General features: G+C 43.3%; 2 protein-coding genes across 12 annotated transcripts; one reads left to right on the forward strand and one right to left on the reverse strand.

Moving 5' to 3' along the window:
* Positions 1 to 927: 927 nt before the first annotated feature.
* phf1 (PHD finger protein 1) lies at positions 928 to 10,683 on the reverse strand. Of its 5 annotated transcripts, none has more exons than XM_028981799.1 (15): positions 10,438 to 10,683; positions 8,703 to 8,781; positions 8,524 to 8,605; positions 8,126 to 8,212; positions 7,798 to 7,892; positions 7,411 to 7,559; positions 7,067 to 7,162; positions 6,552 to 6,620; positions 6,126 to 6,249; positions 5,427 to 5,494; positions 5,083 to 5,214; positions 4,342 to 4,420; positions 3,109 to 3,224; positions 2,856 to 2,939; positions 928 to 2,647 (listed from the first exon to the last, which is right to left on the reverse strand). In XM_028981799.1, exons 2-15 carry the CDS (start codon positions 8,778 to 8,780, stop codon positions 2,389 to 2,391), a joined length of 1,518 nt encoding a protein of 505 aa, XP_028837632.1. In that variant the 5' UTR covers position 8,781; positions 10,438 to 10,683; the 3' UTR covers positions 928 to 2,388. The 5 variants fall into 5 exon arrangements, with proteins under 5 accessions (XP_028837632.1, XP_028837631.1, XP_028837633.1 ...); XM_028981798.1 differs by having other exon boundaries at positions 8,703 to 8,784; XM_028981800.1 differs by having other exon boundaries at positions 8,703 to 8,784; positions 10,434 to 10,683.
* Positions 10,684 to 12,212: 1,529 nt separating this feature from the next.
* Positions 12,213 to 27,381, forward strand: rgl2 (ral guanine nucleotide dissociation stimulator-like 2). 7 transcript variants are annotated; one of them, XM_028980040.1, is made up of 20 exons: positions 12,225 to 12,803; positions 13,169 to 13,352; positions 18,174 to 18,221; positions 19,073 to 19,150; positions 19,225 to 19,391; positions 19,901 to 19,954; positions 20,077 to 20,270; positions 21,256 to 21,365; positions 21,491 to 21,706; positions 22,606 to 22,709; positions 22,927 to 23,011; positions 23,192 to 23,251; positions 23,363 to 23,449; positions 23,719 to 23,751; positions 24,041 to 24,162; positions 24,510 to 24,590; positions 24,719 to 24,812; positions 25,236 to 25,475; positions 26,049 to 26,163; positions 26,290 to 27,381. In XM_028980040.1, exons 2-20 carry the CDS (start codon positions 13,194 to 13,196, stop codon positions 26,469 to 26,471), a joined length of 2,229 nt encoding a protein of 742 aa, XP_028835873.1. In that variant the 5' UTR covers positions 12,225 to 12,803; positions 13,169 to 13,193; the 3' UTR covers positions 26,472 to 27,381. The 7 variants fall into 7 exon arrangements, with proteins under 7 accessions (XP_028835878.1, XP_028835879.1, XP_028835873.1 ...); XM_028980041.1 differs by having other exon boundaries at positions 12,225 to 12,494; XM_028980039.1 differs by having other exon boundaries at positions 12,225 to 13,352.
* The last annotated feature ends 70 nt before the right edge of the window (positions 27,382 to 27,451 follow it).

The raw sequence follows: 27,451 nt of genomic DNA on the forward strand, positions 1-27,451 counted from the left end.
CATTCATGCCCCAAACCTTGACAATACCATCAACATGCATGACCACAGGACATGGTTCTTGCATGTTAGTCTGCTTGTCTTCAGTAAACTGTTTTTTGGCATCTTGTGCATGCTTATAACAAGACATTTCTGTCTGGGACTACAGCCATTCAGACCAGTCTGATGCAGTGTGTGATGCATAGCCTGAACTCTGACAGGCTGGCAGCACTCATACGTCTGTTTTCAAAAGACAACCTCCGGCCATGATGCTGAGCATGTGCTCTCATCTTCTTTGGTATAGCATGGCGAGGCCTGTTCTGAGATTGACATGTCCACCATGCTGCAGCTTTGTTTCAGGGTGTTGGCAGGCCATCTTTTTGTAGAGCAATAATTCTTTGCCATGAGGTGCAATGCTGAACCAGTATGAGAGTGCGAAGACCAAGTTTAACACACCTGCCACCTTGTAAAATGAACACAGGGACTTTTCACTTAAAGGTGTACTCACTTTTGTTGCCAGCAGCATAGACATTAATGGCTGTGTGTTTGGTTATTGAGGGGACAGTAAATTTAAGCTCTTATATAAGTTGTACACTGACTACTGTATGAAAATGTCAAAAGATTTCAACAGTCCATAATGCACAAATAAACTAAACAGGTTAAGGCTGGTCAAGGGCTTTGTACACAGACAAAGTTTATTGGTGGTCTGGATACTAAGACCTAACATTGTAAAATCTGACATAAGTCAGAAATTGGCCCAATACTTGCTGATTTTAGAACACTGCAGTTACTTTAAGTACAAATCAATATTTACGTTTCAGTAAGAAAATGTCATAAGGATTAATAAAACATTATATGTACATGATAAAAAATGTGAATGCATGTGAATGTGTGAACATTAAAACTAAAATGAATTTCATAGTCGAGTTAAACTCAGAAGCTTTATAAATGTAAGTTGTAACTTTTTTTATTTGTCATGTGTGACCCTATATTACATATACAGTATAAATGTAATTTGACCAAAAGTCAAGGAATACATCAAAATTAAACTTGTAGACTTGACAACAAAATAAACAGACTACAGCCTCTTGGATTATTGTTTTGTGATTTGAAATGTAACCCTGACGTGTGATATATAGAACTTTTTATATATATATATATTTCCATCTATGATCTAACAAGCACTTTACATGTATATTTTACATACCATGAATAAAAAAAAAAAACAAAACCAAAAAAAAACAAAAACCAAAAAAAAAACCCCACACACACACACACACACACAAATACATTCATAACCATCCACCGAGCGATGGTTGAACCCCCTCTACATTGAACAGCTACTGCCATGTTCATTTTTAACGGCTCTAAATCTAGCATCAGCAGAATGGACTGGCACACTCCTCATGCACTGATGCTTCAAGTCAACAGCATGTTCAGTCCACAAGGTAGTCCACTGTGATTTGCCTGATGGCATCAAAATTTCCTTCATTAATGGTTTGTACTGGGACTATTCATGAATATTAAAATCCAATATTTGAATATCCTTATGAACATGTTCTTGTTTTCAGAACTGCAAACTAAAACATTACTTGACAAGCACCTTAAGAACACTGTTTTCGGTTTCTGTAAACAATTGAAAGGTTTAACCATTTATCCCAAACCAAAATTTTAACCATGAACTCTACTGCAATCCACCCTAAATACAAGGTGCACAAATCTTCTTTGAGCATGCAAACGTCAGGTAGAAAATCAGGGATATAACGGTGTTTTCTCGCTCTTGAATGCTGAAGCCATTTTACCATTTACCATTAGGCCTTAAACAATTTGTATGAAGCCCATTTAACCTAATATAATCCAAGAGTATAATCTCCAACAGTCTCATATTATTAATTGTTCTAAGGATATGCATAGTGTGACACTCCCTCAGTTAACATTTGCAAGATCCATAAACATTCTATTACAATGGTTTGGATATTTTGAATGAGGTGAAATATTTTTTATTAGAGGGGCAATATCTCTGACCTGAACAAAAGTAAACCACCCAATATGGAGGTATATAAAATTGTAATAATGTAGCATTTTATAGGAGTGAACCTATGAATAACATCACTAGTGAATGTCCAAAACACTGCCCTGTAAGCAAAGCAAAATACAATTAAACTGATGAAGGCTTAATCTGAAAAGGTACTTTTAATCCGGGGAAAACCTGGTGAAGTCACAGTATTGTTACAAAACATCAAGTTGCCATATTTCTTCAACCTGAATTTTAAATGTTTTTGCCCTGGACCTTCTGAACAGCACAGAATCAGTGCAGATTCATTCCAAGTAAAGTACTAATCATTGCGTATTTCTCCCAATCAGTGCCGGCCATTGCAGCATCTTGACAGCCCATCGTAATCTTCTATTAGCTTAGTATACACTCACATTTTCCCACTCAACGAGATATTGGACCTTTCCGTCAGGCGTTATTCGCCTGGCCAAAATTCTAACAGCTTCACCCCCTCCCCAGGACCTCTGTGCTGTAGCATCTCCACCAACCCCACTAGAACAGGAAGTGACATCACGCAGGAAGAGTGAGGGGCATGGTTCCAGTCGCTGGCTGGCCTGGTGGGAGGTTGACAGGGAAAAAGGAAGGCAAGGAGGTGGAAGTCTACATGGGTCCTCCACACTGCAGAGAGGGGGGGAAGAGAGATACACAGAGAAAAAGGTGGATCATACGAATGGGGGGAAAAAAAAATATTAAGAAAAGAAAAAAGGGACAATGGCTCAGAGTTGTCACTCATGAATCCACTGCTCCATTTCCCCCCTCACATTGTAGACTGTTGCTTTAGTGTCTAAAAATGTGTGTGCTCTGAACGGGGCACATACTCACAGACCTGTAGTGATGCAGAGTCCTGGACAGTGACTGAGTTCCATTATAAGAGGGGTGATACAGGGCAAACATCCGCTTAGGGGGAGATCTGAGAGGAATTTGAAGAGCATGTTCATATACCACAACATCAACAAGATATGCAAATCAATGATTACAGTCAAACTAAAATCAAATTACAACACAAACAAAAAAGGTTCACAAGCACAAAGAACAAAAGAGGAAACACACACACTCAATTCCATGCACCCAATACAAACCCCAATGTCAACTCCTCCTCTGTTTTTCTGGGGTTGTAGAGGCTCGTCCCACCTACATAGCCATGGTAACATGGCACTAGATCTATTGGGTTGGCTGGAACTCCTTGTGGACAGGCCTGGACAGAAGAAGCAGAATGAGCCACAATCTGACGCACATATGCTGCCATTATCTACTCAAGACAGTTCATTATTTGCTTTATTGGTTTGTTTGGTTTCTGGGGAAAAGCTTTGCTGACAGACAAGGGACAAAAACACACAATAAAATTACATTTTGAACATCCAAATTTTAATGCTAGATTAAATCTACTATGCTACTGTACTGAAAATAGGCTAAATACAGAAACCTTCATAATAATCAGAATTCTTTTTTTTCATTGCACAATTACAATGAAACAATCAAATATTATATTCAATACATAATTTTAAAATAATTTTTAGTTCATTGAAACATGGATTAATATAGACTGCACAAGTATTTTTTTGGAAACCAAATCGCGTTTAACCACTGTGGTATTTCTCCCTCTCTGCCCATGTAAATTGGCCGTGGCAGCATGATGCACAGCTACTTGAAGCTGTCACCTTGGCGAAACGTGCTTTAATAAATGCACATCGTTGAAGCTGCAGATGCGGAGCCCGCTGCAGTCTCCCGAGCAAGCTGTTTTGAGCTTCTCTACCCTGCGTTCAGAAGCTGACAGCTTTAAATACTCTGTTGTTCCCACCTTTCCTCCGCAGAAGGAAGAGCTGCACCAGACACACGAATGATTTCCCGGCGTGCCGGGCCGGTGTCTGTAGCCTGTCTGTGCTTTACATTGATTGTGCCGTGCCACTTTAAATCTACGCCGCTCCATCATTGCTGCACTGTCAAACTGACACAGCCACCTGGCCAAACTGTAATCGAGTGCAAAGCGCGCTTGGATTGGCTCCCGGACTGTGCTTTTCACCATTTTCATCATATCAAGTCCATTTCAAGTCAGCAATAAGATTGATATTGGTTCAGGCAAGTGCGTGGCTGCACGACTGGATGTGAAAATGCTGCTTTGTTAACAGATCCGTTCTCGTGCCTTGCCAATAGGAAAAGAAACTTGGTGGAGCTTTAGGATAATGACATCCCTCCACATAGAGACAGGTCGATTCCATGTGAGAATGGCGCTCATTTTTAATGCGGAGGGCTGCTGCTACTCCACCTGCCCGTGTTGCTGTGATGGTGCAGCAGCTGCAGACAGAGGCACTGACCTGTGTCTCCATGATGCGCCTCTTTGATTTACGCGACTCCGGACCCGACGCTCTCCTCTGGCACGGCAGTGACAAAGGGCTAAAGCACAAAGCAGAGAGGATCAGAGAGTCAGCCAACGACCTTCAAGTCCTTTCCTTTTTTCAAATCCATACAACAGAAAAGGAGAAAAGGCATTTGCTGCTCGTCGTTTACAACAGAGAAGAGGAAAAGCAGGGAGATTCTTAGTCAATATCAAAGTACTCAATAGCAAAAGTGGACACCCATACCCACACTGAGCAGAAGAAGAATCTTGGACACATATTTCATTCAGTGGTATTTCAGACGTTCATTTGCTAGTGGATTTGATGCAGGAATTTGTAAATTAAATACTAATATTTATGTGACCAAACTGCTGCCCAGGATTTGGCTGAAAATTTAAAACCAGGAAGAAACCAGACAACATTTTGGGCCTAGCGGGTAAGGAAGAGGACCTGTAATCGCTCCCCAAGCGCCTTTCAGGCTGCCCACTGCACACTAAGTGATGGTTAAAAGCAGGACACATTTCATTGTGCACCGTGTGCTGTGCTTCACAATGACAATCACTTCCCTTCTAAAAACTTGTTTAAGACTAATGTATTAATGTATTTTTCTGCTTTTGTTTTGGTCATGTTAAAGCATTACATACACAGCCATATAAAATGTAAAACTAAATGACAAATTTATGACAATATAAATGCTGTGGGTGATGATCTTTGTCTCACCTTCTCCTGTGTGTGATGTTAATAGGAGGGTCAGCGATGAGGGGTGACGTGTCAGAGCTCAGTGGTGGAGGTGCTCGGACCTGAAGTCCAAACAGACATTTCTTCTTCTTTATTTCTTTACCAGAGACAAACCTGCACAGAGAAAAAATGTGAAAGCACAATTAGATGTCCAATAGAACTGCACCACCTTATGATGCATGTTGGGTTTCTGAACTGTGCGTTACATATCTGCCACTGTGACAACAGGAATACAGACGTGGAAAAACAAAATACTCAGGTGCTTAGATAATGTTTTGGTAAATGTTCCCTGCAGCACGTAAAACGCACGTTGCATCCAGCCTCACCTGTCTTTATGGGAATTCAGTGCATTGAGAAGATTGTGACATCTATCTTGTCTTGGTGTGTCTGACAGCTAAAGGACAGAGGAAAAAAAAATCCAAACAATAAGAATTTAATGGTAATTATACATTACATAAATAAATGGATGCATAAAAATGGGTAAGCAGTAACCAAGCAGTAACAAAAGAAGAGAGAAAAGAATGAAAGAGTGTAAGTGGCAAAGGTCACATTTCACTTTGTTAACCACCTACATGCTACATTACAAATTGTAGGTAATTCCCCTGACTGGTGTCCCCCGGCTCACATAAAAATGAGCAAATTAAAAGATGAAAACTATGTTAATGGCTGGAGGAAATATTCAAAATGCCCTGAACTATCCTTTGAACTTTGTGTGAACCCAAAAGCTAGGTGGAAGAAGAGGCCTGATCTCATGAGACTGATACTGAGCTTGGTGTTTAAACACGCAGGAATGTTCCAGGTGAACATAAAAGTGGCCTTAATGTGAACCTAATGATGAAAAATGCAGAAGGTGACAATTTGGTACATTTCTCTGAACAAGTCTGCATCTTCTTGGGAACGATTATGTGATGTAGGAGGTACTAAATAATATAATTAGCAATGAATAAATGAAAAATGTATGAGATTAGATTTAAGCCAGTGGAGTATCACTGAAACACAATTCTGATAATAGCATGATACTTTACCGAGCCCAAAAGCAAGGATTCCCAATTCTCATTCGCAAACGACAGGATTTCATGATCAAAATCAAAGTACTTCCTTTTGCAGCACAGAGAAAGGTGATAAAGCACCAAATGGGCCAAATCTACCCTGGAAGGACAAAAAGACCATAAGCACACAGAAACACAGCTGACCATCACTCAATACCACAGGACATAGACATTAGGAAAAAAACTATCTGATATTAGAAATCATGCCACATGGTAGAATTATCAACATTAATCCTAGTCCTTTTGGAGTGAATCACAGTAATAATAAAGTTTTACAAAGAAGAATGCTGATGTATTCTAACAGATTCTACCCTGGTGATAAAATTTCATCTACATTTCAGCGTTCCAATGCCGCATGCTAGCTAGATGTAAAGTACTTTTCTAAAATTCTGTTGACCTTACCAGCTCATAGGTAGCCTCTGAATTGTCTCAGGTCCATTTGTACAGACAGAGCACTGGAACTGATAGAACCTTACAGAGCAGTAAAAAAAAAAAAAAAAAACATGGCACCACATTAATATACCTTAGCACCGTGGCAAGGCACAATGCCCCAGCAAAACGAGAAATAAGGCATCAATTGCATTTAAGTAAATGGAATGAAAAACCAAAATGCCTTTTTTGAATGACTGCTAACCTTTTGAATCTGAGGCTTTTCCTTCTCTGCTCTCTATTGACTAGATGCTTCTTCAAATTGTGATACATAAACCAGAACTGCCAATGGCGGGAAAAATTAAAAATCTGCTCAAACCCTGACTATATGTCCAATTTTTCTTGATGCTACCAGAAGGCTAACAGCCAAAGCCATCTGTCGCAAATTAAAAACAGCACTGTACCATGGGGCTCATTTGAGAAATGTCATGTTACGACCTTGATGCCATGCGTCTCCAACAATAGTTTAGGGGGCAAGTGAGTCTCACCTGTCTCCATACAGTAATGGTTTAGTCAGGCACTGTGTACATGCTTCATGGAACCACTGACCACAGCTGCCACACTGCAGCATCTTCAGGTTCCACCTATAGCAGACAGAAAGTAATGACACGTCTAGCACAATGCTGAACACTGATGTCAATTCAAGGTGCATAATATTGAATAATATAACCCAGGCAGACATTAACACAATTTGAATAAATTTGCCTTCGGTTTTCAATATACTACAGACTTCAGGAGTAGTCATTTCAGGAGTATTCATAAAGGTATTCACAGGAAGGGCGGCTATATGTATAGCAGTTCTTATGCAAAAAACGCGGACATCAGGACTTACTCTCCAGGTCCAGCACAGTAACAATAGCACTGCTGCTGGTTGGTCAGATGCTGTGGGTCCCAGTCCAACGACGACAGCTGATAGGGCAGCCGCAGTTTCATTAGCTGCATGAGTCTGGCGAAACGGCCACGTTTTAAGGCTCCCCCTCTCTGAGACACAACACAACTTGTCATGTTAATGAAGACAGACTCAGACTCTCCTGTCACATAAGGGCATTTCACTGAAAAAATGTCTGCAAGGAACGTCTGGAGAAGGAGCATTAATGTTGATTTAATTAGGGTCAATTGAATAACATTTTTAAAAAGAAAAAAGAAATCAGAGTAGGCAAGGGGAAAAACGAACAAATTCTGGGGAGTATAATAAAATCGCAAATCTGCATCAACCAACCTTGGTGGCAACAGCAAAGACACACTGGCGACAAATCCAGGAAGTACTGTCGGCCTCAGGTTCGATAGGTGGAGTATGGCACTGTGGATGATAGCCTGCAATTTAAAAACATTTGCTTAAAACCATAGTTGGTCTGAACCACCTCTACATGCCGTATGCCACACAGTCCTGCGCACACAATTAGGCCACAGACTGAACCAAACAAAATGAAAAATTCATACACTCCGGAAAAACATGAAACGCACAATGCACTTCAAAAGGAAAACGCCGCGTCCGCGGTTACGTCCATAATTCACAAAGCCACAGGGAAATCAGAATGTCTGCTTACCATGGCGACACTTGAGACAGTTTACCAGTGGCTCTTTAAGAGGCGGGGCATCACAGACACAGCAAACTTCCTCTATTCCAACAGAGACTGATGGTGTGACAGAGCGAGAGAAGGGAAGGATAAATAGATGGCAGTGATAATGATAATAGTGGGGAGTAAAGAATGCAGGATTTGACAGGGGGGGTGGAGAGACAGAAGGCAGGGGACGGGGGGAGTGAGCATTATTTATTTTGATTCCTATCGCTGGCACCTCAATGATTTCCGTGACGCCTGGACTGCTACTGAGAGATTACCGAAGAAGAACGATCAGACTTCTAAATGGCCTTTCACCAAAACGACCCTTTTCGTGTAAAATATTTTATTAATCTGGCTGCAGCCTCTCCAGTGATGCCACTTACATGAATGTATGTCTTTCTTCAAAACCCAAAATTCTGAGTTGTCTTCGAATCGGACCAAACAGCACTGTTTGACTCCATCTACCTGTGAGGGGGAAAAAAAAAAAATAAACCACACGGCTGTTTTGGTACTTGTATTTAAGTTGCTGCTCTGTGAAACTTGAACGTTGCATGGGACTCACTCTTTTCACATTGCCGAGGTACAACAGCCCATCACTCCACCGGGCCAAAACATCGTCCCCTTCGCTAACTACCCCCATCCTGCTGCGTGCGGGAGAGAGGGAAAGAGAGAGAGAAAACTTGTTCAGACCCTCCCAGGAACCCCGAGCTGCAGGGGCTTCACCGCGCCTCGGGACAAAGGGGTTAACTTCACACTAAGAGCATGGCGACGGTATACAGTAGAGCGCAGGTGAATGACGGGAGTAAGTATTCATGGCAGAAGGACGTTGGAGCCGCTCCGCATAATAATAATAATATTATTATTATTATCATCATCATCACCATAATCATGACCTGCGGCGTCTGCGCGTCGTCGCTAAAAGCGGGCTCGGTCTTTATGCATCTGTCGGTGTGCGTGCAGCGATGTCGTCCACCCCCGCCGCAAAATACGCGCGAAGACATGACACAACAACAACCACCACAACCACCGCCAGGACCAAAACGACGATTCGCGCCGATCAATTAGCGCGACCGGAGCTACCTGTGAAGTCGAACTCCTCTCCGCTGGGGTCACTTGACACGAAACGCCTGCCTTCCTTCCTTCCTTCCTTCCTTCCCACCCCCCTCCGCGTCAATTACTGTCCGCCTCTGCGTCTGCGTATGCGCGGGAGTCAGGGGGGAAAAAAGACGGGGGACGTCAGTCAAGCCGTCAGCGTCTGTCCGTCTCTCCGTCTGTCTGGCTCCCGCGATGCCGTTTCGTCAGGTTGCCGACCCCCACTCCCCCGCGCCCCGTTTAATGTTATTAAGCCCGTTTTTTTTTTTTTTTTTGTCGGGGCGGCGTGAGAATCAAGCCGCCAGAGACGCCATCATCTCCGCCTCTCTCTCTCTCGGCCGACTTGTTGTGACGCAGACATAAAACACAGAGAGAGAGAGAGAGAGAGAGAGAGAGAGGGAGATGGAGCGGGAGGGAGGGAGGGAGACGGAGGACCCCCACACCCTGCACCTCCGAGCGGAAACCGGCGCGCACTTCGGCGACGGTTCGCCCCGTCCGCGTTGGAGGGGGGGGAGAGGACAAAAAAAAAAAAAAGTCTCCGGCCGGGGCCCCACGTGCTGCTGGGGCTCCCCCACCGGCGGCGGCGATTAATGGTTAATAAGCGCCGCTAATTAGAGGGGAGTGGGCAGGGAGAGAGCGGGAGAGGAGAGGGGGGGGGGTCCGCGGCGATAATTGGTCCGGCGGACGTGCGCGCCGCGGTCGGACTTTGGAGGGAAAGTTTTTGAAAAACGCGTCTCCGCCCGCGGAGCAACGTGCTCGGCGAGCCCACCCTCCGGCCATCTTCCCGTCCCCGGGACGAGCGTGGACGTGCCGCCGCTTTTATTCACCGGACGGCGAGTCCTGTCAGGGACTCCCCATTAAAGTTCCTGAATATCTTTTTAAAAACACGCGCACAACGCGGACGACTTACATTAGAAAAAAAAAGAGAAAAAAAAAAAGCCTATTTGTGAAGGCTGAAAAAAAAAACACGTATTTCACCTCTTCTTGATAAAAAAAAAAAATGGTGACGTAAAATAAAACGGTTTTGTTTTGTTTTGTGCCAACGGCTAATGTGAAAATGGCTTCCCCTCCAAACCCCGGAGCGGGGCCCGTTTTAATATCTCCAGGGACCAAACAACGACGGAGCCCGTCGGTCGCTCCGCCGGCGCCGGCGTTGACGTTTAAACGGGGCAAGAAAACATTTGCGCGGACTTTCTCCTACTTGCCCGTGCACCGGGGGGTCCCGCGTCTCCGCTGCTAGCCGCCGAGTCGAGCTCCACTCCGGGTTTTCTCTTCCGCCGCGCGGCTGGCTGGTAAGCGGGCGCGACGCGCCGTCCGCGCAGCCGGCTCGCCGGTCGAGAGAGGAGCGAGGGGGGAAAAAAAACGAGCCGCTCTCGGCCCTCCGGGGCCGGCGGCGTGGCGGGCCCGCGTTCGCGGTGTCAGTAAAATGGCTACTGTGGGACGGGTTCGTTTCCGAGCGGAGGGAGCGCGTCTGCGGCCTGGACGCTAGGTGGCGCTGAGGCGGCGCTTATAGTGAAGAGTGCAGCTGGATTTTTTAAAAATCCCGCACGACTTCCAGAAAAAACAACAACAACGAATTTAGCTTTTAATATAAATCATTCACCTGCCTGAAGACAATTAAGGCTATATTCGTTTTTATAGAAGGGGATGTTGAACCGAAAATCCCCCTCCTCCAGAGTTTGACATCGGTTGTATGAAACTGCGTTTAGCTTGGCATAAATCTGCAAATACATTTTAACATTATAACGCAAGGTTATACCATAGAGGTAAAACTTTTACCTCTTACACTTTTTAAATTCACAGAGGAGCACGCTGCCTGTGCCAGCTTGGCTGCTCCTCATAGTGAACCACAACAACAACAACATGTATTTCTTATATAGCCCAAAATCACATACAGTATGTCTCAATGGACTTTGACGGGCCCTACAGTTGACACCACCCACACTTGACCCCTCTGCACACCACAAAAAACACACAAAAAACATAAGGAGAGAGAAAAAGAAGAAAGGAAGAAACCTTGGGAAGGAGTGATACAGAGAGGGATGCCCTTCCAGGGTAGAGTGAGCCTGCAAGTGGTGTCAGTGCCGGGTTGGTGATGATTTCTCCAAGAAGAGTCCTACAGTTGTAGATATAGAGAAGTCCAAAGTGTAGCCCGTTGTCGTGGTGTACATTACGTGTCCATTATGATGCTGCTGGTCCATTTGAAAATCCCTGAAGCTTTAGTTGTTACGGTGGTGGTTGCTGTGGCGACCACGAACCCAACTGACCTCAAGTGAGCAAGATTCACCAGGCCACCTTCATCCATTGCTCCCTGGTTCAGAAGGACGCCCCCATTCCCAGCGCTGTTGTGGGTCACCAGGGCCACAGTCATGATGCATGCAGAATCAAGTGAACATAGCTGATTACTTATTACATATGCATACCTAAGTGTTCCATATTGTTGCATGCATGCATGTAATTGTGTTGTGGCACTGTTATATTTGGCATTTCCATTGTATGGCTGAACATTTTGATTTATGAATCTATTTTCCTCTTATTCCTGTTGCCATGGTGTCGCGGATTAGTCTCTGATAATCACCTGACTGGCAGCGTAGCTTCAGACAAGTTTAAAGCACGCACATCAAAGACTCAGCTGTCACGATTTCATTCCCGTGACAGCCACCGACACACCAAACACACTCTGAACACGTTTCTTGTTTTCCTGTGTCCCTTTACCAGGCATCAAAACAAGCCTCCTGAAAAGCTCCCGAACAGGGTTCGAAAACCCTGTTTCCTGCATCTCATCCGTACTTTTCTTCACTTCACTGTTTCCACACTGCACCAGCGTGATCGCTGTTGCTGCTTTTCGTTTGAAAAAAATATTAAAACAAACAAATTGCTGCGACACTATAATTACAGCGTTTATTGAAATGAAAGGGAATGATGTAAGATGATTTGTATAGCATGTTAATTGGCTGCCCTGTTGCGCGTCACGCGGACCGACGCCTTTCGGTAATTCGGCGCTTTTCGCGGCTGCTGGTGTGCATGTGTTGCATGTGACGCGTGTATAGACGGACAGATCGGGCGCTGCGAAGCGGAATAAGCTCGACCCAGCCGCGGACAGGAACTGGCTGTCGGGCAGGGACCGGAGGAGGGAGGGACGCGCCGCGCCGCGCCGCTGCGACCGAGCGATAAAAGGCTGCCGGGGAGCCGAAGACATGGAGGGCGAGGGGCCCTGAACCCCCCCCTCCCCAGGCGCGTCTGCGAAGGCGCCCGCCAGCAGGTACCGCCGGCCCGACCGGGAAAGGGGAGCCGCGTCGCGCAACTTCGGGCGGCGGTCCGGCAGGAGACGGCCCGGCCGCGATCCCGTCATCTCTCCCCCCGCCGCGGCTCTCGGGCTTTTTTTTTTTTTTAAAGTGCCGCGAAAGTCCGCTGTAACATTTCCGTCGTGCGACGCGGCGTTGTGTTCCCGTCGTGAGAGGGAACGTCCCGCTCGGCCGGGTGTGACTCGACCCGTCAGTGGAAGCCATCTTTCAGCGTGGACAGACACCGTTCAGAGAACTCGGAACCAGGCGCCCGACTGGAGTGTGCGGTGAGGGTCCCGGGAAAAGGGGTTTCCGTGGAACTCCTGGTTCGGCTGGTCCTCTTTAAACGACCGGTGTGAGGCAGGGGCCCGTCGTTAAACACGACAAAAAATCGAGCTGGGTGGAAATATTTCTGTGTAAATAACTCGGGGAGGGCACTTGTTCCCGTAGAAGATTTGGATCTACACGGTAATCAAAATACCCCCGAGGGGAAGGGGAAGGGGAAGGAGGGGTCGCAATTCAAATTCGAACTTGTCGCTGGCAGCAAAGGGGAAATGTAAATGATGTAAACAAATGAACTCTGCGCAGCAGCACTTCAGTGTGTCGTTGCATACGCTTTGAATATCCTCCGGTCTCATCTTTTGCCCTTCAGCCACACACACACACACTCACACACAATGCTGCCCCGGAGTATGCGCACGGCCGCGGTGGACCTGCCCGGAGTGGGATCCCGAGATGTCCCCCTCATCGGCTACCGCGCGCTGCAGTCGGACGAAGGGATCTCAAACAGCGACACGAGCAGAGCGGTGGACTCCAAGGACACGGACCCAGCACAGGTCAGGCCCGTCACAACATCACACCTGGCACGGTTCTGTAAAAAGCCTGCTGTCGGGTGGTAGTAGCCTAGTGGGTAACACACTCGCCTATGAACCAGAAGACCCGGGTTCAAACCCCACTTACTACCATTGTGTCCCTGAGTAAGACACTTAACCCTGAGTGTCTCCAGGGGGGACTGTCCCTGTAACTACCGATTGTAAGTCGCTCCGGATAAGGGCGTCTGATAAATGCTGTAAATGTAAGTAAGGTGAATGAGTTCATGGTAGGGGAAATAAAACGTACCTCCCACCGTAATTAACATTTTGACTGCACGGTTTGAGAGGGGTCACTGTTCTCTGCCTAAAATAACCCTGTATAGCCAGTCCGCGTTACAGTAGGTAAGGAGCTAGGCAATAGTGACTAAATAGTGACTAAAATACAACCAAGCGTAATCAAATGGTAGTGGCCTAGGGGTAACACACTCGCCTATGAGCCAGAAGACCCGGGTTCAAGTCCCGCTTACTACCATTGTGTCCCTGAGCAAGACACTTAACCCTAAGTTGCTCCGGGGGGACTGTCCCTGTAACTACTGATTGTAAGTCGCTCTGGATAAGGGCGTCTGATAAATGCCGTAAATGTAAATGTAAACCTGAGGAAAGGTGGAGTTGTACATTATAGCCAGTGGTTGCCCTCCATTGGTGATCAAGGCAAAGGACACATTTCCTTTTGTGCACCGTGTGCTGTGCTTGCTGTGCATCATAATGGCAATCACGTCACAAAAAATTTTTTTTTAAAAACGAACTGCAAACAGTACTGTAAAGAAATATTATGCATGATGTGCGACATTTATACGGGACGTTGCTAGGTTTAGTAGTGTAAGTCAGACAAACTACACTAATGAAAAGGTTGGAATGTAACAGAATACTTTAGTGTGGATCCTAGAAGGAACTTTTCACAATGTAGCATGGAATTGTCCCAGCAAAAGTCCTGGATTGCTTCAAATCTGTATACATACAATCTCTATACACAGACCTGAAAGACACTCAGGGAGAAGTGTGTGGGGACGGTACCTTGCTTAAGGGGACCTCAGTGACCTTAACTGTTTGGCAAATGTCCAAAGCATATCATTCATGATGCACATGGTTTAAAAAATGTTTGCCACCATTGCAACCAAGGCTTAGGCTCCCTGCCCATGCTTCTTCTGCTTAAACTATGTTCCACATTCAGACAACAAAGGGTAAATGGGAATATATTGTACATAATATGTCTCATAGCGTAGGTATAAACAATTTACTAATGCAAATTTAGCTATTATACATCTTGACATAAGTCACATTTTAAATCATCCCATCCCCTACATTGGGTCACTACACCATTCAGGCATTTCTGCGCTTACGCCTGTAGTTGCTGGGATATTCTTTAACCTGTGCTGAAATAAGCATGTAGGGTAAATGGAAAGGTGGATGGACGCTAATGTACATTAGAGATTGGTCCAAGTCAGATAAAGCCTAATTCAAATTGTCCAACCTTCTAGATTTCGAGTCCCAGTCTGAACCGTGGACTCAATCCCACAGCCCCGTCGAGCAGGAAAATAGGGCTCTTTTGCCAATTTATTTCTAATGTGAAAGAAGATTTATGTAAGGATATCGAAGTAGGCCTTTGGTACTGCCTTGAGTAAACAGATGCAGATGGGTGGTTTTCAGAAAGCCTTGGGGACAAAGCGCTTTAAGAGGAGGTACTTTCCAAGAAGCATTTTGTTTTTAAAATTCAAATCGCACAAGCTCCTTGCAGCACTTATTTGAGTTTGTGCTTTGGTCATATGTTCCTGACATGGTTGAACGGTCAATGTTGCTCGCGTCCTTTTCATCAGTTTTGAGAAGGAGTTACTTTTGCTGCTTTTAAAATATAACGTCTACTCACAACACACTCGTATTAAAACGTGCCTCGGCTATATCACTGAAAGTTGTATGCTTATGTTCTTTAAAATGAATATGTAACTTTGGTTCGAGAAGCCTAAAAAAAGACCTCGCACTGACTCAGAGAGGTCTCTCTGCTAGCTTCCTCATGGCGTAGCGTCACATGATCCCCTCACAGTATTCTGGTAAATAATGCAACGGGGGCCGTTTCTAATACACTTATTCTTTTGTATCAGCGGCCCGCTCAGGTGTCCGGAGGCTCAGAGGGGTTCGCTGAATCGGTTTTGGTCATTGTGGGGGTGGAACCGTACACCCCGGCTTTGCTCCGTCTGGGACGAAACAGGCTGCTTTCATACGTACAGCTCCGAACAATGATCTGTCAGCGGCTGGTAGGGCTTCCGCCGGGATACATTTTCACCTCTGATTAATGAAGTCCACAGCGGCATGGATGTTCTGCCAAGCTAGCATGCACTCGGTGGATGGATGAAAGCATGAGAAAAGAAACACGGGTAAACAGAAGAGCTGGAGAGTACGGAAGGAAGGGTTGGGAAAAGAATAAGTGAAAGAATTGGCCAAAAACAATAGGTGCCTTTACACAAACCTCCCTAAGATGTATTTTTGGTGCACATGCAAAAATAGAAGCACAGAACATCTAAAGTCTTACACCTAAAGTCATTTAAAGTGTCCATATGTGTAAACATCGGGACAAAATTCAAAGCTGAGTGACAGATGAAAATTCTGAGATTGATTTTGTTCAGTTTTAGTTTGCAGGGTGGCAGTGTGGGAGGCTCAAAGCTACTGAACGCTGAGGGAAATACAGCAGCATGACACGGGCTGCGTGTTCCTGTTTCCTGTGTTTGTCCACTCTCATTATGGACTTCCTGCTCATGGGGGGAAAGAGCCCTGTGGATGCGAAGCAGCACAGGAAAGGCTGAAGTGTCGCAAAGGATTTGGTCTAATGTTAAAAGCATCACACAAAAAAGACAAAACTTTGCTGAACGCTTAAGACTCATCTAATTCTGCATTATTTTCATTCTACGATCAGGAATGTCAGGAAAACATGGGAAAAAAAGCAGTTCCCACACATTAATAACTTGCTGGAACAGTCGAGAAGCTATGACAGAAACTTGTGACAACAGTCAAAGTAGTTGGTGTGTTTATTGCATACAGATTTCAGCCCTTCTGATGTTATTCTGATGATGTTCCATATCGGCCATGACTCTGCTGCAGTGGAATGGGCCTGTCTGAAATGTAATATCTAATAAAGTCCCTCTTGTCACAACATAGATTGCTATCAACACAGATATGAACCAACTTGATTGGAGTGCCGCCTTCGGTCATCTGCGTGTAAACATACCCTCTGCTTTCTGTGTCACTGGGGTTAAACAAACAAAGCTAAATCCCAGGTTTTATTACTTTGGAGCTCTTTGCGGGACTCTGTCCCGGAATGGAGAGAGTGTAAGAAGTGCCAGGGCCGTGGAGTTTCGCAGCTAGCGCAGAGCCGCTAGCGGAAAGCCGAGGTCCGTGGAAGGCTGAACCCTGTAATTGTCGCTCACTTAGTCTCTTTCAGGCGAACTGTCAAACAGGTTTATCGTGTGGCGCAGTCGGCCGTGTCCCGTGTGTGTGTTTCTGTGTGAGAGCGAGAGAGAGAGAGAGAGAGAGGCGGAAAGTGTAGTTCAGCCAATAGCCGGAGGACATCTGACTTGTGTGTGTTATGGGTGTGACCATGTGATGTGGCTACGAGGGGTGGGACTAGTGACAACTTCAGGTGCGTTAGTGTGCGTGTGTCAAAAACAGACCGAGAACACGGCCGATGACAGGGGAAAGAAATTAGCTAGGGCCTGAATAAGGGACGCTGAGAAGAAGGCCGATGAGAGGAACTGGAGGGGATGTTCTATTTTCACCGCTTTTGAAGTATTTCCAGGAAGTTGGCTGCTCCCCGCCTGTCTGGGCTTGTTGGGTGGAAAGGTACTGTTACATTTCATTGGGGGGGGGCTTTTTATATTGGATTTGCATGCAGCATGAGGGAGACAGAGCTAACGGCTGTTCACAGCACCACCGCTTCATGCCAAGATGAGGAACTCATTATCATAGAAAACGAACATGACCTGGATTTCCTTTCATTCGGAGTGTTCTGAGTTCTGCAGTGTATCTGGGTAAGAAACAGGACTGGTAGCGCTGGAGTTATAGCCGGGTCGGGTCATTCAGAATGCTTATGTGTCTCGTTGTCCTCTACTCTCTGAACCTTACACTAATGATCTTGCATATATTATCTGGACTTTTCCAACAAAGCAGTGAGGCCACTGTGCGTTTGCGGCAGCGTTATTTGTTCCGTTCGAACACGACGCGTTAAAAGCCTTCAGGTCATTCATTTGGTGTTGTCATGGCCTGTACGGTAACTGAGCGTTTATACAGATGGAGAGGTCGCTGGGCAATGATGTCACGCTTGAGCTAGGGCTTACACAATGATATCATGCTTGTTCTCATGCATCTTTGACAATGGAAAATCACAGTTAGCGCCTTCGGCTATAGGAGTCGTTGCATAAAGTGCCTTTGTCCTCCGAGCTTTTGAGCCGCTGGCTGTTCGCTGCTGTGTTGCCAGTTCTGGCCTCCAGCACCTCTCAAGCACGCACTGCAGTTGATTTTGAAAACATTTCTAACACTACCAGTATATATAACTTATAATAGAGGTTATTAGGAGCATTATTCTACATTTATAATAGTACAGATGATTAAAATAGCATAAGAATAAATTCAGACCCTGGAAGGCCTTTACAATATGAAACACAGCATCAAATACAACATAACCAACAAGACGATTCACAATTGCAACATGAGTCAAAATTATATTCATACACCCACACTCTTGCATAATACCTGTTGACATACTATGAAATAAAGTTCTACTTTCTGTTTTATCCTCAGGCGGATTTTTCACCCATGAAAACCACGTGGTACTGTCCACTGGATCTAGTAAGTCTTCTGATTCTCATACTAATCCAACAAAAATGAACACAACACGTAGATTTATAACCCATCAAAACAGATTTTAACAAAAATTTCAGTTCAGAAAGTGAGGCTGTATTCATTGTTTTTTTTATTGGCGACAACAAATAAAATAAAGCTGCCTGCTGTATTTCACCATCTTTATGTGTTTACCAGTCTTTTCTTTCCATTGTGCAGCAATTAGCCAATGCAAAACATTCAAAATCAATTGAAACATTGCTAATCAATGTGAGTACCTGAAGAGTGGATGAATAATACAGTTGCATATTTTCTCCAGATAAACAGTTTCTGACATCCAGATCTATTTGTATAGACTAGTGATTCTTTCAACTGACAGACTGGGAACTGGCCTAACAGAACTCAGTTATATCTTTTAAAGTAGGGGTATTAGAAAACATTGATACAGCAATATATCATGATATTTTATGTGGTGATATTGTATTGATACAGGGACATCAAATATATATATTTTTTATAGAAATTTAGTCCACCGGGTGGTACTGTCAAGGTCAGCAGAAATGAGCATGCGACTACAATCTCCACTATTGTAGATGGCGCTGTAGGTTGAGATGGCGCAGTGACGATGAGACAGCTGAATGATTTTACGATTCCATATTGACAGAATATTTGTTTGGTCCAATTAAGGCAGGATAAATTTTTTGTGTAAATTAGTATTATTAAATTAAATTAAATGTAACAATATAAAAATATCTACTTGAATGTTAGAAAACCATGATTCATAGAGATATGAATTTAAAAAGTACAGTATTTCAAATTTGTACTGAACTATGTGTTTTCTGTGATCTTTCTTTTCCAAGTCTACTGTGTTTGAAGAGGAAGAGGATGGTATCATTTACACAGTAGTGGTGAAACCACAGCATACACCCAGTTCACGGGTAAGACAGAATCCGTTTATTGACTCAGTGTTCTTTGCTGGATAATAATAGCCTATATCTTCTTTTACTCTCAGCCCTATGTCTTCCGCTCCCAGTGTGTGAAGGCAGGCACTGAAGAGAAGCTGGTCCTTCACCTCCTCCATGCCTTCTCCATGGGAGACTCATCCTTTGTCTCTATCTTCCTCTCCACATACCGCTCCTTTACTACTACAGAGAGAGTGCTGAATGTCCTGAGAGACAGGTACAGATTTCATTCAGCCAGTCAAACAAATACAAAAGTAGTGAGTCAAAGCAACATTGCTTAATGGACATAACCTGGATTTATTACCAAACTGCCGTTTCATGTATTTAATATTTAACATGCGGTACCCCATTTCCACAAGCACTGGAAGCTTTGGATCTATGATAACACAATTCAAATACATCTACAACCCCGCTATAAAACAACTTCTTTACAGACAAATGGCATGTCACAAATATCACAACTTTTTACATTCATAGCAACCTGTTAAACACAGTGATGTAGGAATACACAACCATTACTTTCATGTTATGTAAAAATAGTGGGAATGAAAAAAAAATGTTATACAAGTCTGATGTTTTTCCGGATATGTTATTTCATGTGTGAAAGTATTGCATGTTGTTATTCTTTGTAATGCTTTGGACTGCTGTCTCTTAATATAGCTGCTCTCACTCTTACTTTCTATTTCTCTTTCTCTTTGTGTTAATCCTGTTCTGGGCTGGAGATAGGCTGGAGCATCCTCCTGGAGAAACCAAGAGTCACCTAAGACATGCATTCAACAAGTAGGACTACCAAATGAATGAGCACATTTAATTTGTGAACACATATGTATAAACGAGTGAGAAATGCTGTAATATTTGATTTGAGTTCTCAATTAGTTATTCCCTTTGTGTTCCTGACCCAGAGCTGTATGCACAGTCTTCAGTACGTGGCTGACAGAGTATCCAGAAGACTTTTGCTCCCTGCCGGACCCCTCATGTCTGCTGTGTTTGGCCCCCGTTCTGCCTACTGACTCACCTGGCTCTGAGCTCAAGAGCCGTGTCCTGCAGATAGCTGAGGAACTCAGCGAGAAGTCCTTGCTCTGTAGCCCCCCCAGAGGTCAGCATCTCACTTCTTAACACATGTGGCCAAACCCCCACCACTTTCACGTACCTGTTGAGGAGACCATGGACAATCAGAACAGTCACATCACTGTTACCCCATCTTTAGCAGGATTTTCTGATTACAGACAGCCTGTTGTATTTATTGAGGCACGTGGTCAGAGAATTCTGATTTGAAGTAATTGCAGATATTTGGAAAAAGAATGTGTCATTGTAGTTGAAGTTATTGTTGAGCTTTATTGTCATTTCAGCTATATACATGTTAGACAGTACATGAAATGAAACAACGTTTCTCCGGAACCTGGTGCTACATGTAACATTTAAACAATTGAACAAAGTTACATCCTGACATAATGTGCATGTGTGCAACAGACAAACTGGGCTACATTCCACAGGAAGTAAAGGCTGTTTAGCTGGTGTTCAGGAGAGTTCAGGAGAGGTTCTACAATCCACACAAGATCCGTCGATGTTCAGTGGAGGGTGGACAACAAACATCTCTTTAGTTTTGTCCACATTCAGAAACAGATTGTTGACCTTACACCAGTCCATCATTCATTGCACCTCCTCTCTGTATGCTGACTCATCGTTTTTCTGATGAGACCCACCACGGTCATGTCATCGGCAAACTTGATGATGTGGTCAGAGCTGGGTGACCAGCATTTGTGCATATGTGTCCTTAATCCTATTTGTCTGTGTCATAGAGTTATGACACCTTATGACATAGTTATGTACGTGTCATAATCCTTAATAGCTGTTTCAGTTATGAATCTGTTTGATGAAAAAGTTTTCATAATATCAAAAACAATCAATTAATACATAAATGTATTTTCTCAAATAATAAATACATTCAATTTAGAATGACAATTATACACAATTTTGAGTATTAATAATTACATGTTACTGCTTACTCTTAAATACTCTTATAACATATTTTTTACTGATTTAGCAGTGTTGAAAGCTAATGAGCCATTTCCTTTCTCCAGACAGGAGCAACAATATGAACTATACAAGTGACAGCACACAATTTGATGCCACCACAATCCTGGGCTTCCTAGCCGATGTGATTGCTGAACAGCTCACAAAGATAGAGACGGTGAGTCTTGTCAAACTTTTAAGTTGACAACTTTCTCAATGCTTACTGTGCTAAGATGTGCCCTGTAACATAAGTGCTTATCTCTCTTGTCCCTCTGTGTGTCTGTTCTTCTGCATATCTCTCAGGAGCTGTTTCTGCAGCTGGTGCCGTACCACTGCCTGGGTTCCCTCTGGTCCCAGAGGGATAAGAAAGGCAGGGAGGGCCAGTGCTGGTCAGTTAAGGAGACAGTACGGCAGTTTAACCGCCTGGCAAACGCAGTGAGAGCCTCCTGCCTGTGGATCAAGGAATTGCGGAGTCAGCAGAGAGCCAGGCTGTTGGAGAAATGGATCAGTGTGGCAGAGGTAAGCACAAAATCCATAGTCCTAATAACGTGAAACCTTTGTTTACTGATCAAATACAGCACAATGGAAATTGCTACGCTTATATTTATAATATCTGATCACTTGCTGATACTGTATTTTTATTTATATTAAAATGTCCGTTATGAAGAGTACTAAAGCACATCAACAGAAAATAAATCTTCTTTTTAAATCGGCTCTATGGCAGTGAATATAAAATGCAATAGAATGTTTTTGGTTGAAAAGCACTTTTTAAAATACATTGTCAGTAATTTTAAGTTGGTTTGCTGATGTTGCGGTCCAGTTCTTTCAAACTCAATGGCTCAGGCTCAGCTTCATACATGTTAGACATTTATTTGCTTATGAATTCAAAAACTAGGTAATTTATTGCGTCCCTGGGAACCTGTTCTTTTCTTTAGCCAGCAGTTAAAGCACTAAAGTCTGTTTCATGGATCAGCTGCTTCCTGCAGCTTGCTTCCACCCATTGAGGCTGAATGTGCACATGATTAAAGGGACTTACAAGATTACATGAGATATGATGAAGCTGGTTTGAATGTTATGCTACCAAGAATAATTGTCATACAAAACAATAATACTACTAACACAGCGAGTGGTGTGTACAATTGTCCTATTGTGCAAATCTGCAGTGTGGCTTAGGGGAACCTGCCTGGAAATCTCCTGATCTCACATGATTTGTTCTATGGCACTAAACTGAGACAATGTACTACATTCAAGTATTTTAATAATTTAAGACCAGAGCAGTTTTTTGGGTTCAACTGCAAACTCTTAGTTTATCTCTATCTTGATTACCCACAACCATAAATTCAGACTCATTTTTATTGCACGTAGTTACTGATTTATATACAAAGCTAATTAAATCATCTGCCATACCTTTTTCACAGGCTTGCCGGGCCAGGAAAAATTTTTCCTCTCTCTATGCCATCATCTCTGCTCTGCAGAGCAACCCAATACACAGACTCAGGCGGACGTGGCAGGAAACAGACAGGTCTGTTGAAGGAAGTATTACTGGTATGATTCTTCATGCTGACATGTGACCGGTCAGTTTGTTTTGTATTTAGTTTGGCAGCAGTCAAGCCCGGGCTGAAGCACATGAGCATTTATTGCTGAATCAGAAAAACGGGGTTGAGAAGAAGTGAAGTGCTGACCGTTGTAGTAGGGTAGAGAAGTGGAACTTTATCCTCCTTTTGCTCTGACATGCACAGGGAAGCGGTGAGACGGTATGAGGAGCTGTCATCTATTTTCTCAGAGAAGGACAACTATTCACAGAGCCGGGAGCTGCTTAAAGAGGTGAGGCACACAAAATTGGCTTGTGTGTGCTGTAGCAATGTAGTTAATTTGATTCATTACAATCAATGTGATAAATTACAAGTATTACAAGTACTGTAATGATAAATATGTTTTTTTTTTGTACTTTCAATACTTAAAAAAATGTAACAGAACATGACTAGTAAGTCTTTTTTTTCCCAGGAGGGAACATCCAAATTTGCTAATCAGGACTCTAGGATCAATAACCGGAAAAATACTGGGGTAACATGTTTATTTATTTCAGATTGCATTTGCCCATGAGGGGATTAATGAGCATCTAATAAATCACATATATCTGTAATTTAATAGCCTGTGTTTTATTCTCTCTTTTAGACGAGTGTTCAGGGCACAGTGCCTTACCTGGGCATCTTTCTTACTGACCTCACCATGCTGGACACTGCAGTCAAGGACAAACTGGAGGTGTGAAATCTGCACTCTCAGCGGTGCCTGGCAACACACTGTGTGCATGAGAAGGGCCACTCACAGCTAGTGACAAATAAACCCATGACCACTGTTCTGATGACTTGATTGAATTGATGTTAGTTTAGTGGAGAAGATGTGACTACCTTTTCCTCAGACACATTATGTTGCCTCAGCAATCTGTCAACTAAACTAAATTAAAATACAGTATGGTGAAATCCATATTTTTAAAATAGCAGATCAACTGTGTTTTTCTTTGTTTTTGACAGAATGGCTATATAAACTTTGATAAAAGAAGAAGGGTATGTACAACATATACAATGAATCTGTATCCCACCTGACAAAATGCTTTACTGATAAGTAATATCCAGTATGGATTTTATGTTGCATTAGTATAATGCATCCTTTATTCACCATATTGAATATATGATGTGGTTTGTGTGGTCTTTACTCATGGCCATACTGTTTGTTGCAGTTTACTGCAAGTACGAGCGCATTCTAAGAATTGAATATGAGTTCATTAATTTTAATGAACATTTAAACAAGATCATTTGTATTATTAAGGCAAGTTAATGTTTTTCTCACCAACAGGAGTTTGAGGTTCTGGCTCAAATCCGACTACTGCAATCGTCCTGTAAAAACTGCACTTTCACTACAGACGAGACATTCCTTCGCTGGTACCACAGTGTGCCCTCACTGACCGAGGAGGAGTGGTGAGTCCCTACACATGCATTACATTACATTTTACATTTCCAGCATTTATCAGACACCCTTATCCAGAGCGACTTACAATCAGTAGTTACAGGGACAGTCCCCCTGGAGCATTTTTAGGGTTAATTGTCTTGCTCAGGGACACAATGGTAGTAAGTGGGATTTGAACCTGGGTCTTCTGGTTCATAGGCGAGTGTGTTACCCGCTAGGCTACTACCACCCCACATGCATCAGTACTATCAAGATCCGAATTCAGTACTTGTGGGGAGATGCACTGTACTGTTTTAGTATATGAGGATTGTATATAATTTTTCATTAAAAGATCATTTCCAGTGTGTTTGGTTTGCAGTTACAGATTATCCAATCAGATTGAAGCACCTTGTGATCCAAGCCCTGCACGTCCCACTGTGGTCATCACCCAATGTCCAGAGTAATGTCACCTTCTCTCAGTATACATGACATACACTGTACATTAGGGGTCATCCTTATTACTAAGATACAATGTGTGGAACACTGCATGGAATGTTCATATTGCGTTCATATTTTTGTCTTTCTTAGTGCTAGCATGTCCGTGAACAGGGCAGCACTTGAAAATGATGGCATGTTTGACTTCCCCTCTCCTGTCAATCACCTTTTGTCCAAACTCACAAAGGTATACTGAATGATCTGAGCTTCACTGATTCACAATGCACTGTAATTACATATATGAGATATATATATCATCTGCATTTGACTAGTATGTCCTCACTATGACATAGGGGTCAGTGGTGGCCTAGCACAGGGGTCAGTGGTGGGCTAGTGGTTAAGAAAGCGGCCCCGTAATCAGAAGGTTGCCGAATCCCGATCCGCCAAGGTACCACTGAGCAAACCACCGTCCCCACACTGCTCAGCGAGGGTGATTGTTAAAAGCAGAGGACACATTTCGTTGTGTGCACCGTGTGTTGTGCTGCGCTGCAGTGTATCACAATGACAATCACTTCATTTTCACTTCATCAGCTCTTCATTTCTGAACTGGATGGTGATTTCATGGACCATCCTGAGTTGCTAACGTTGTTATTGTTGCTTCTTATTCCAGCATATGAAGTCACCCTCTGTTTCATGCCTGGATGTGGAATCCTCTCCTCCCACACCTAATGACCACACAAACTCTGCACTGACCCCAACACCATCCTCACCAACCACTGTGAAATCTCACCGTCGCTCTGTCTCCTGTGGCAACAATCCCACCAATAGCAATCAAAGTGTGGGCCCTGATATCCGAATCATTAGGATACGGATGGATTTACAGGATGGAAATTTATACCGAAGCATTATGGTAACTTCTGGCATTATACTCAGTTCTGATTAGAGGGTATTAACTAACATTGCTTAATGCAAAGGTCGGTTAATCTGACAAGTTATCAGGGCTCTCAAACAAGAATTGCTGGTGTCTTCCTCTTGTAAGTCGCTTTGGATAAATGCGTCTGCAAAATAAAGTAAAATAAAGTAAAGTAAAGGTTAATCTCTGACCTCAATTAATAAATTAGCCCTAAGGAATCAAAAAGGAATTCAATAGCTCTTTTAATTAACCAGGATTAACATTTACAGCATTTACCAGACGCCCTTATCCAGAGCGACTTACAGTCAGTAGTTACCCTGGAGACCCTCAGGGTTAAGTGTCTTACTAAGGGACACAATGGTAGTAAGTGGGATTTGAACCTGGGTCTTCTGGTTCATAGGCAGGTGTGTTACCCACTAGGCTACTGTGACTAGTGATAATGGAATAAATGCAAGACGTACCTCATTGTGGTTTATTCCTCACATATTTGCTACATCAGCAAGTTACTAGTATCATATGTTTTAGCATGGAATGTGCAATTAACATTATTTTGATTTTCTGTTCCCCTAGGTGACAAGTAATGACAAAGCTCCCTCAGTAATCATCTCAGCCTTACAGAAACATAACCAAGACACCAAAGAAGCTGCCAAATACGAGCTGATACAGCTTCTACCTGAAGGAAAAGGTAGATATTGTTGTTACCAAATGTGCATTTTAATGGAAGTATTCAACTGGTTTTATGCTTTATCATCAAATTTGAAATGTTAATAATTCACATTATTTTTTATGCTCTTTTCACATTATGCTCTAGAACTGACTATACCTGCATTGGGTAATGTATTCTATGCCATGACTCCAGCCAGCAATGAGTTCCTTTTGCGGCGGCAAGGGGGAAGCACACCATTTGGCTCTTCCTCGAACAGCAAAGAACCCAGCGCTACTTTCCCACGAATCAAAGACAAGGGACGCAAACTGGTCCGGACTCTCTTTTGACAGCCTTATTTTTTCTTCTTCTACAACCACAGTCCAAGTACTTCTTACCAAATCCAAAGGTCAAAATGTATTTCAAAATGAATGTATGTTTCAAGAGCAGCCAAACATTGGTGGAGCAGCTTAACAAAGACATTTCTAAGGCCCTGTTTCTATTCAGACATCCAAAGTGGATGTTTGCAGCTTAGAAGGCGCTATTGCATAATTTCAGTTTACATAGCACATATAGGTTTCACTCTCTTTCAGAGGTTGCATTGTAGCACAAGTGCAATACGTAAAGAATTACAGAGAGCCAATATTGAGGACTTAGGTACGTCAGGCATTTCCAGACTTTTTCAACGTTGCACTAGTGACTATTCAACCAAGAGGCCTGAAAACTCAACAAAGAACACCCAATATGCTAATGGCTGTAGGAAAACCATTATTCCCAAACAGAATGAAGTATATTTCTACTAAATATATTTAAGAGAGAACACTATGAATGTCTGCTGCAATTTAAAAAATCTTATTGTTCAGAGTAAGATAAGCTCATGTATATATAGTGACTTGTCTGTGTTAACAGGAGTTATCCTGTTCAAAGACTTTAGACGTTATTCTCTGGTGATCCCTGGTTTTATTGACTATATGCCAGTGATGTCTCAGATGAGACAAAGGCATTAAGGGCCAGGAGGAGGGGATATGCTGCTGGTATGCTGAGTGTCTGCTTACCCTTTGCTCGTAGTCTGGAATTATCAAGTGCCTTGTGTTCTCAGGTGTCCCTGCCTTTCTGCACGCTTCACGAAGTCTGAGTCGTGCACTTGTCAGTTCTGTACAGAACAAGACTTCTTACTCACGATCACGCACTATATGCACTATACCATCAAACATGTACTTCTTAGTGTGGATGTATAATAAAGTTGTGTTTTTGATAGAGGCTGAGTGTGAGTCAGAAACTGAAAGCAAATATATGCAGTCTATACATATAGGGTTAGGGCTATATAAAC

This window comes from Denticeps clupeoides, chromosome 5 (genome assembly GCF_900700375.1).
Source record: "Denticeps clupeoides chromosome 5, fDenClu1.1, whole genome shotgun sequence".
NCBI classification, from domain to species: Eukaryota; Metazoa; Chordata; class Actinopteri; order Clupeiformes; family Denticipitidae; genus Denticeps; species Denticeps clupeoides.

Excerpts from the sequence above, each read along its gene's own strand:
- rgl2 (XM_028980039.1), top strand. The coding sequence starts at position 13,194 with ATGCTGCCCCGGAGTATGCGCACGGCCGCGGTGGACCTGCCCGGAGTG. Across the intron at positions 23,012-23,191 it reads GCCGGGAGCTGCTTAAAGAG|GAGGGAACATCCAAATTTGC; the intron begins GTGAGGCACACA and ends TTTTTTTCCCAG. Across the intron at positions 23,252-23,362 it reads ATAACCGGAAAAATACTGGG|ACGAGTGTTCAGGGCACAGT; the intron begins GTAACATGTTTA and ends TCTCTCTTTTAG.
- phf1 (XM_028981799.1), bottom strand. The coding sequence starts at position 8,780 with ATGGGGGTAGTTAGCGAAGGGGACGATGTTTTGGCCCGGTGGAGTGAT. Across the intron at positions 6,250-6,551 it reads CAGAGGCTACCTATGAGCTG|GGTAGATTTGGCCCATTTGG; the intron begins GTAAGGTCAACA and ends TTGTCCTTCCAG. Across the intron at positions 5,495-6,125 it reads AATCCTTGCTTTTGGGCTCG|CTGTCAGACACACCAAGACA; the intron begins GTAAAGTATCAT and ends TCTGTCCTTTAG.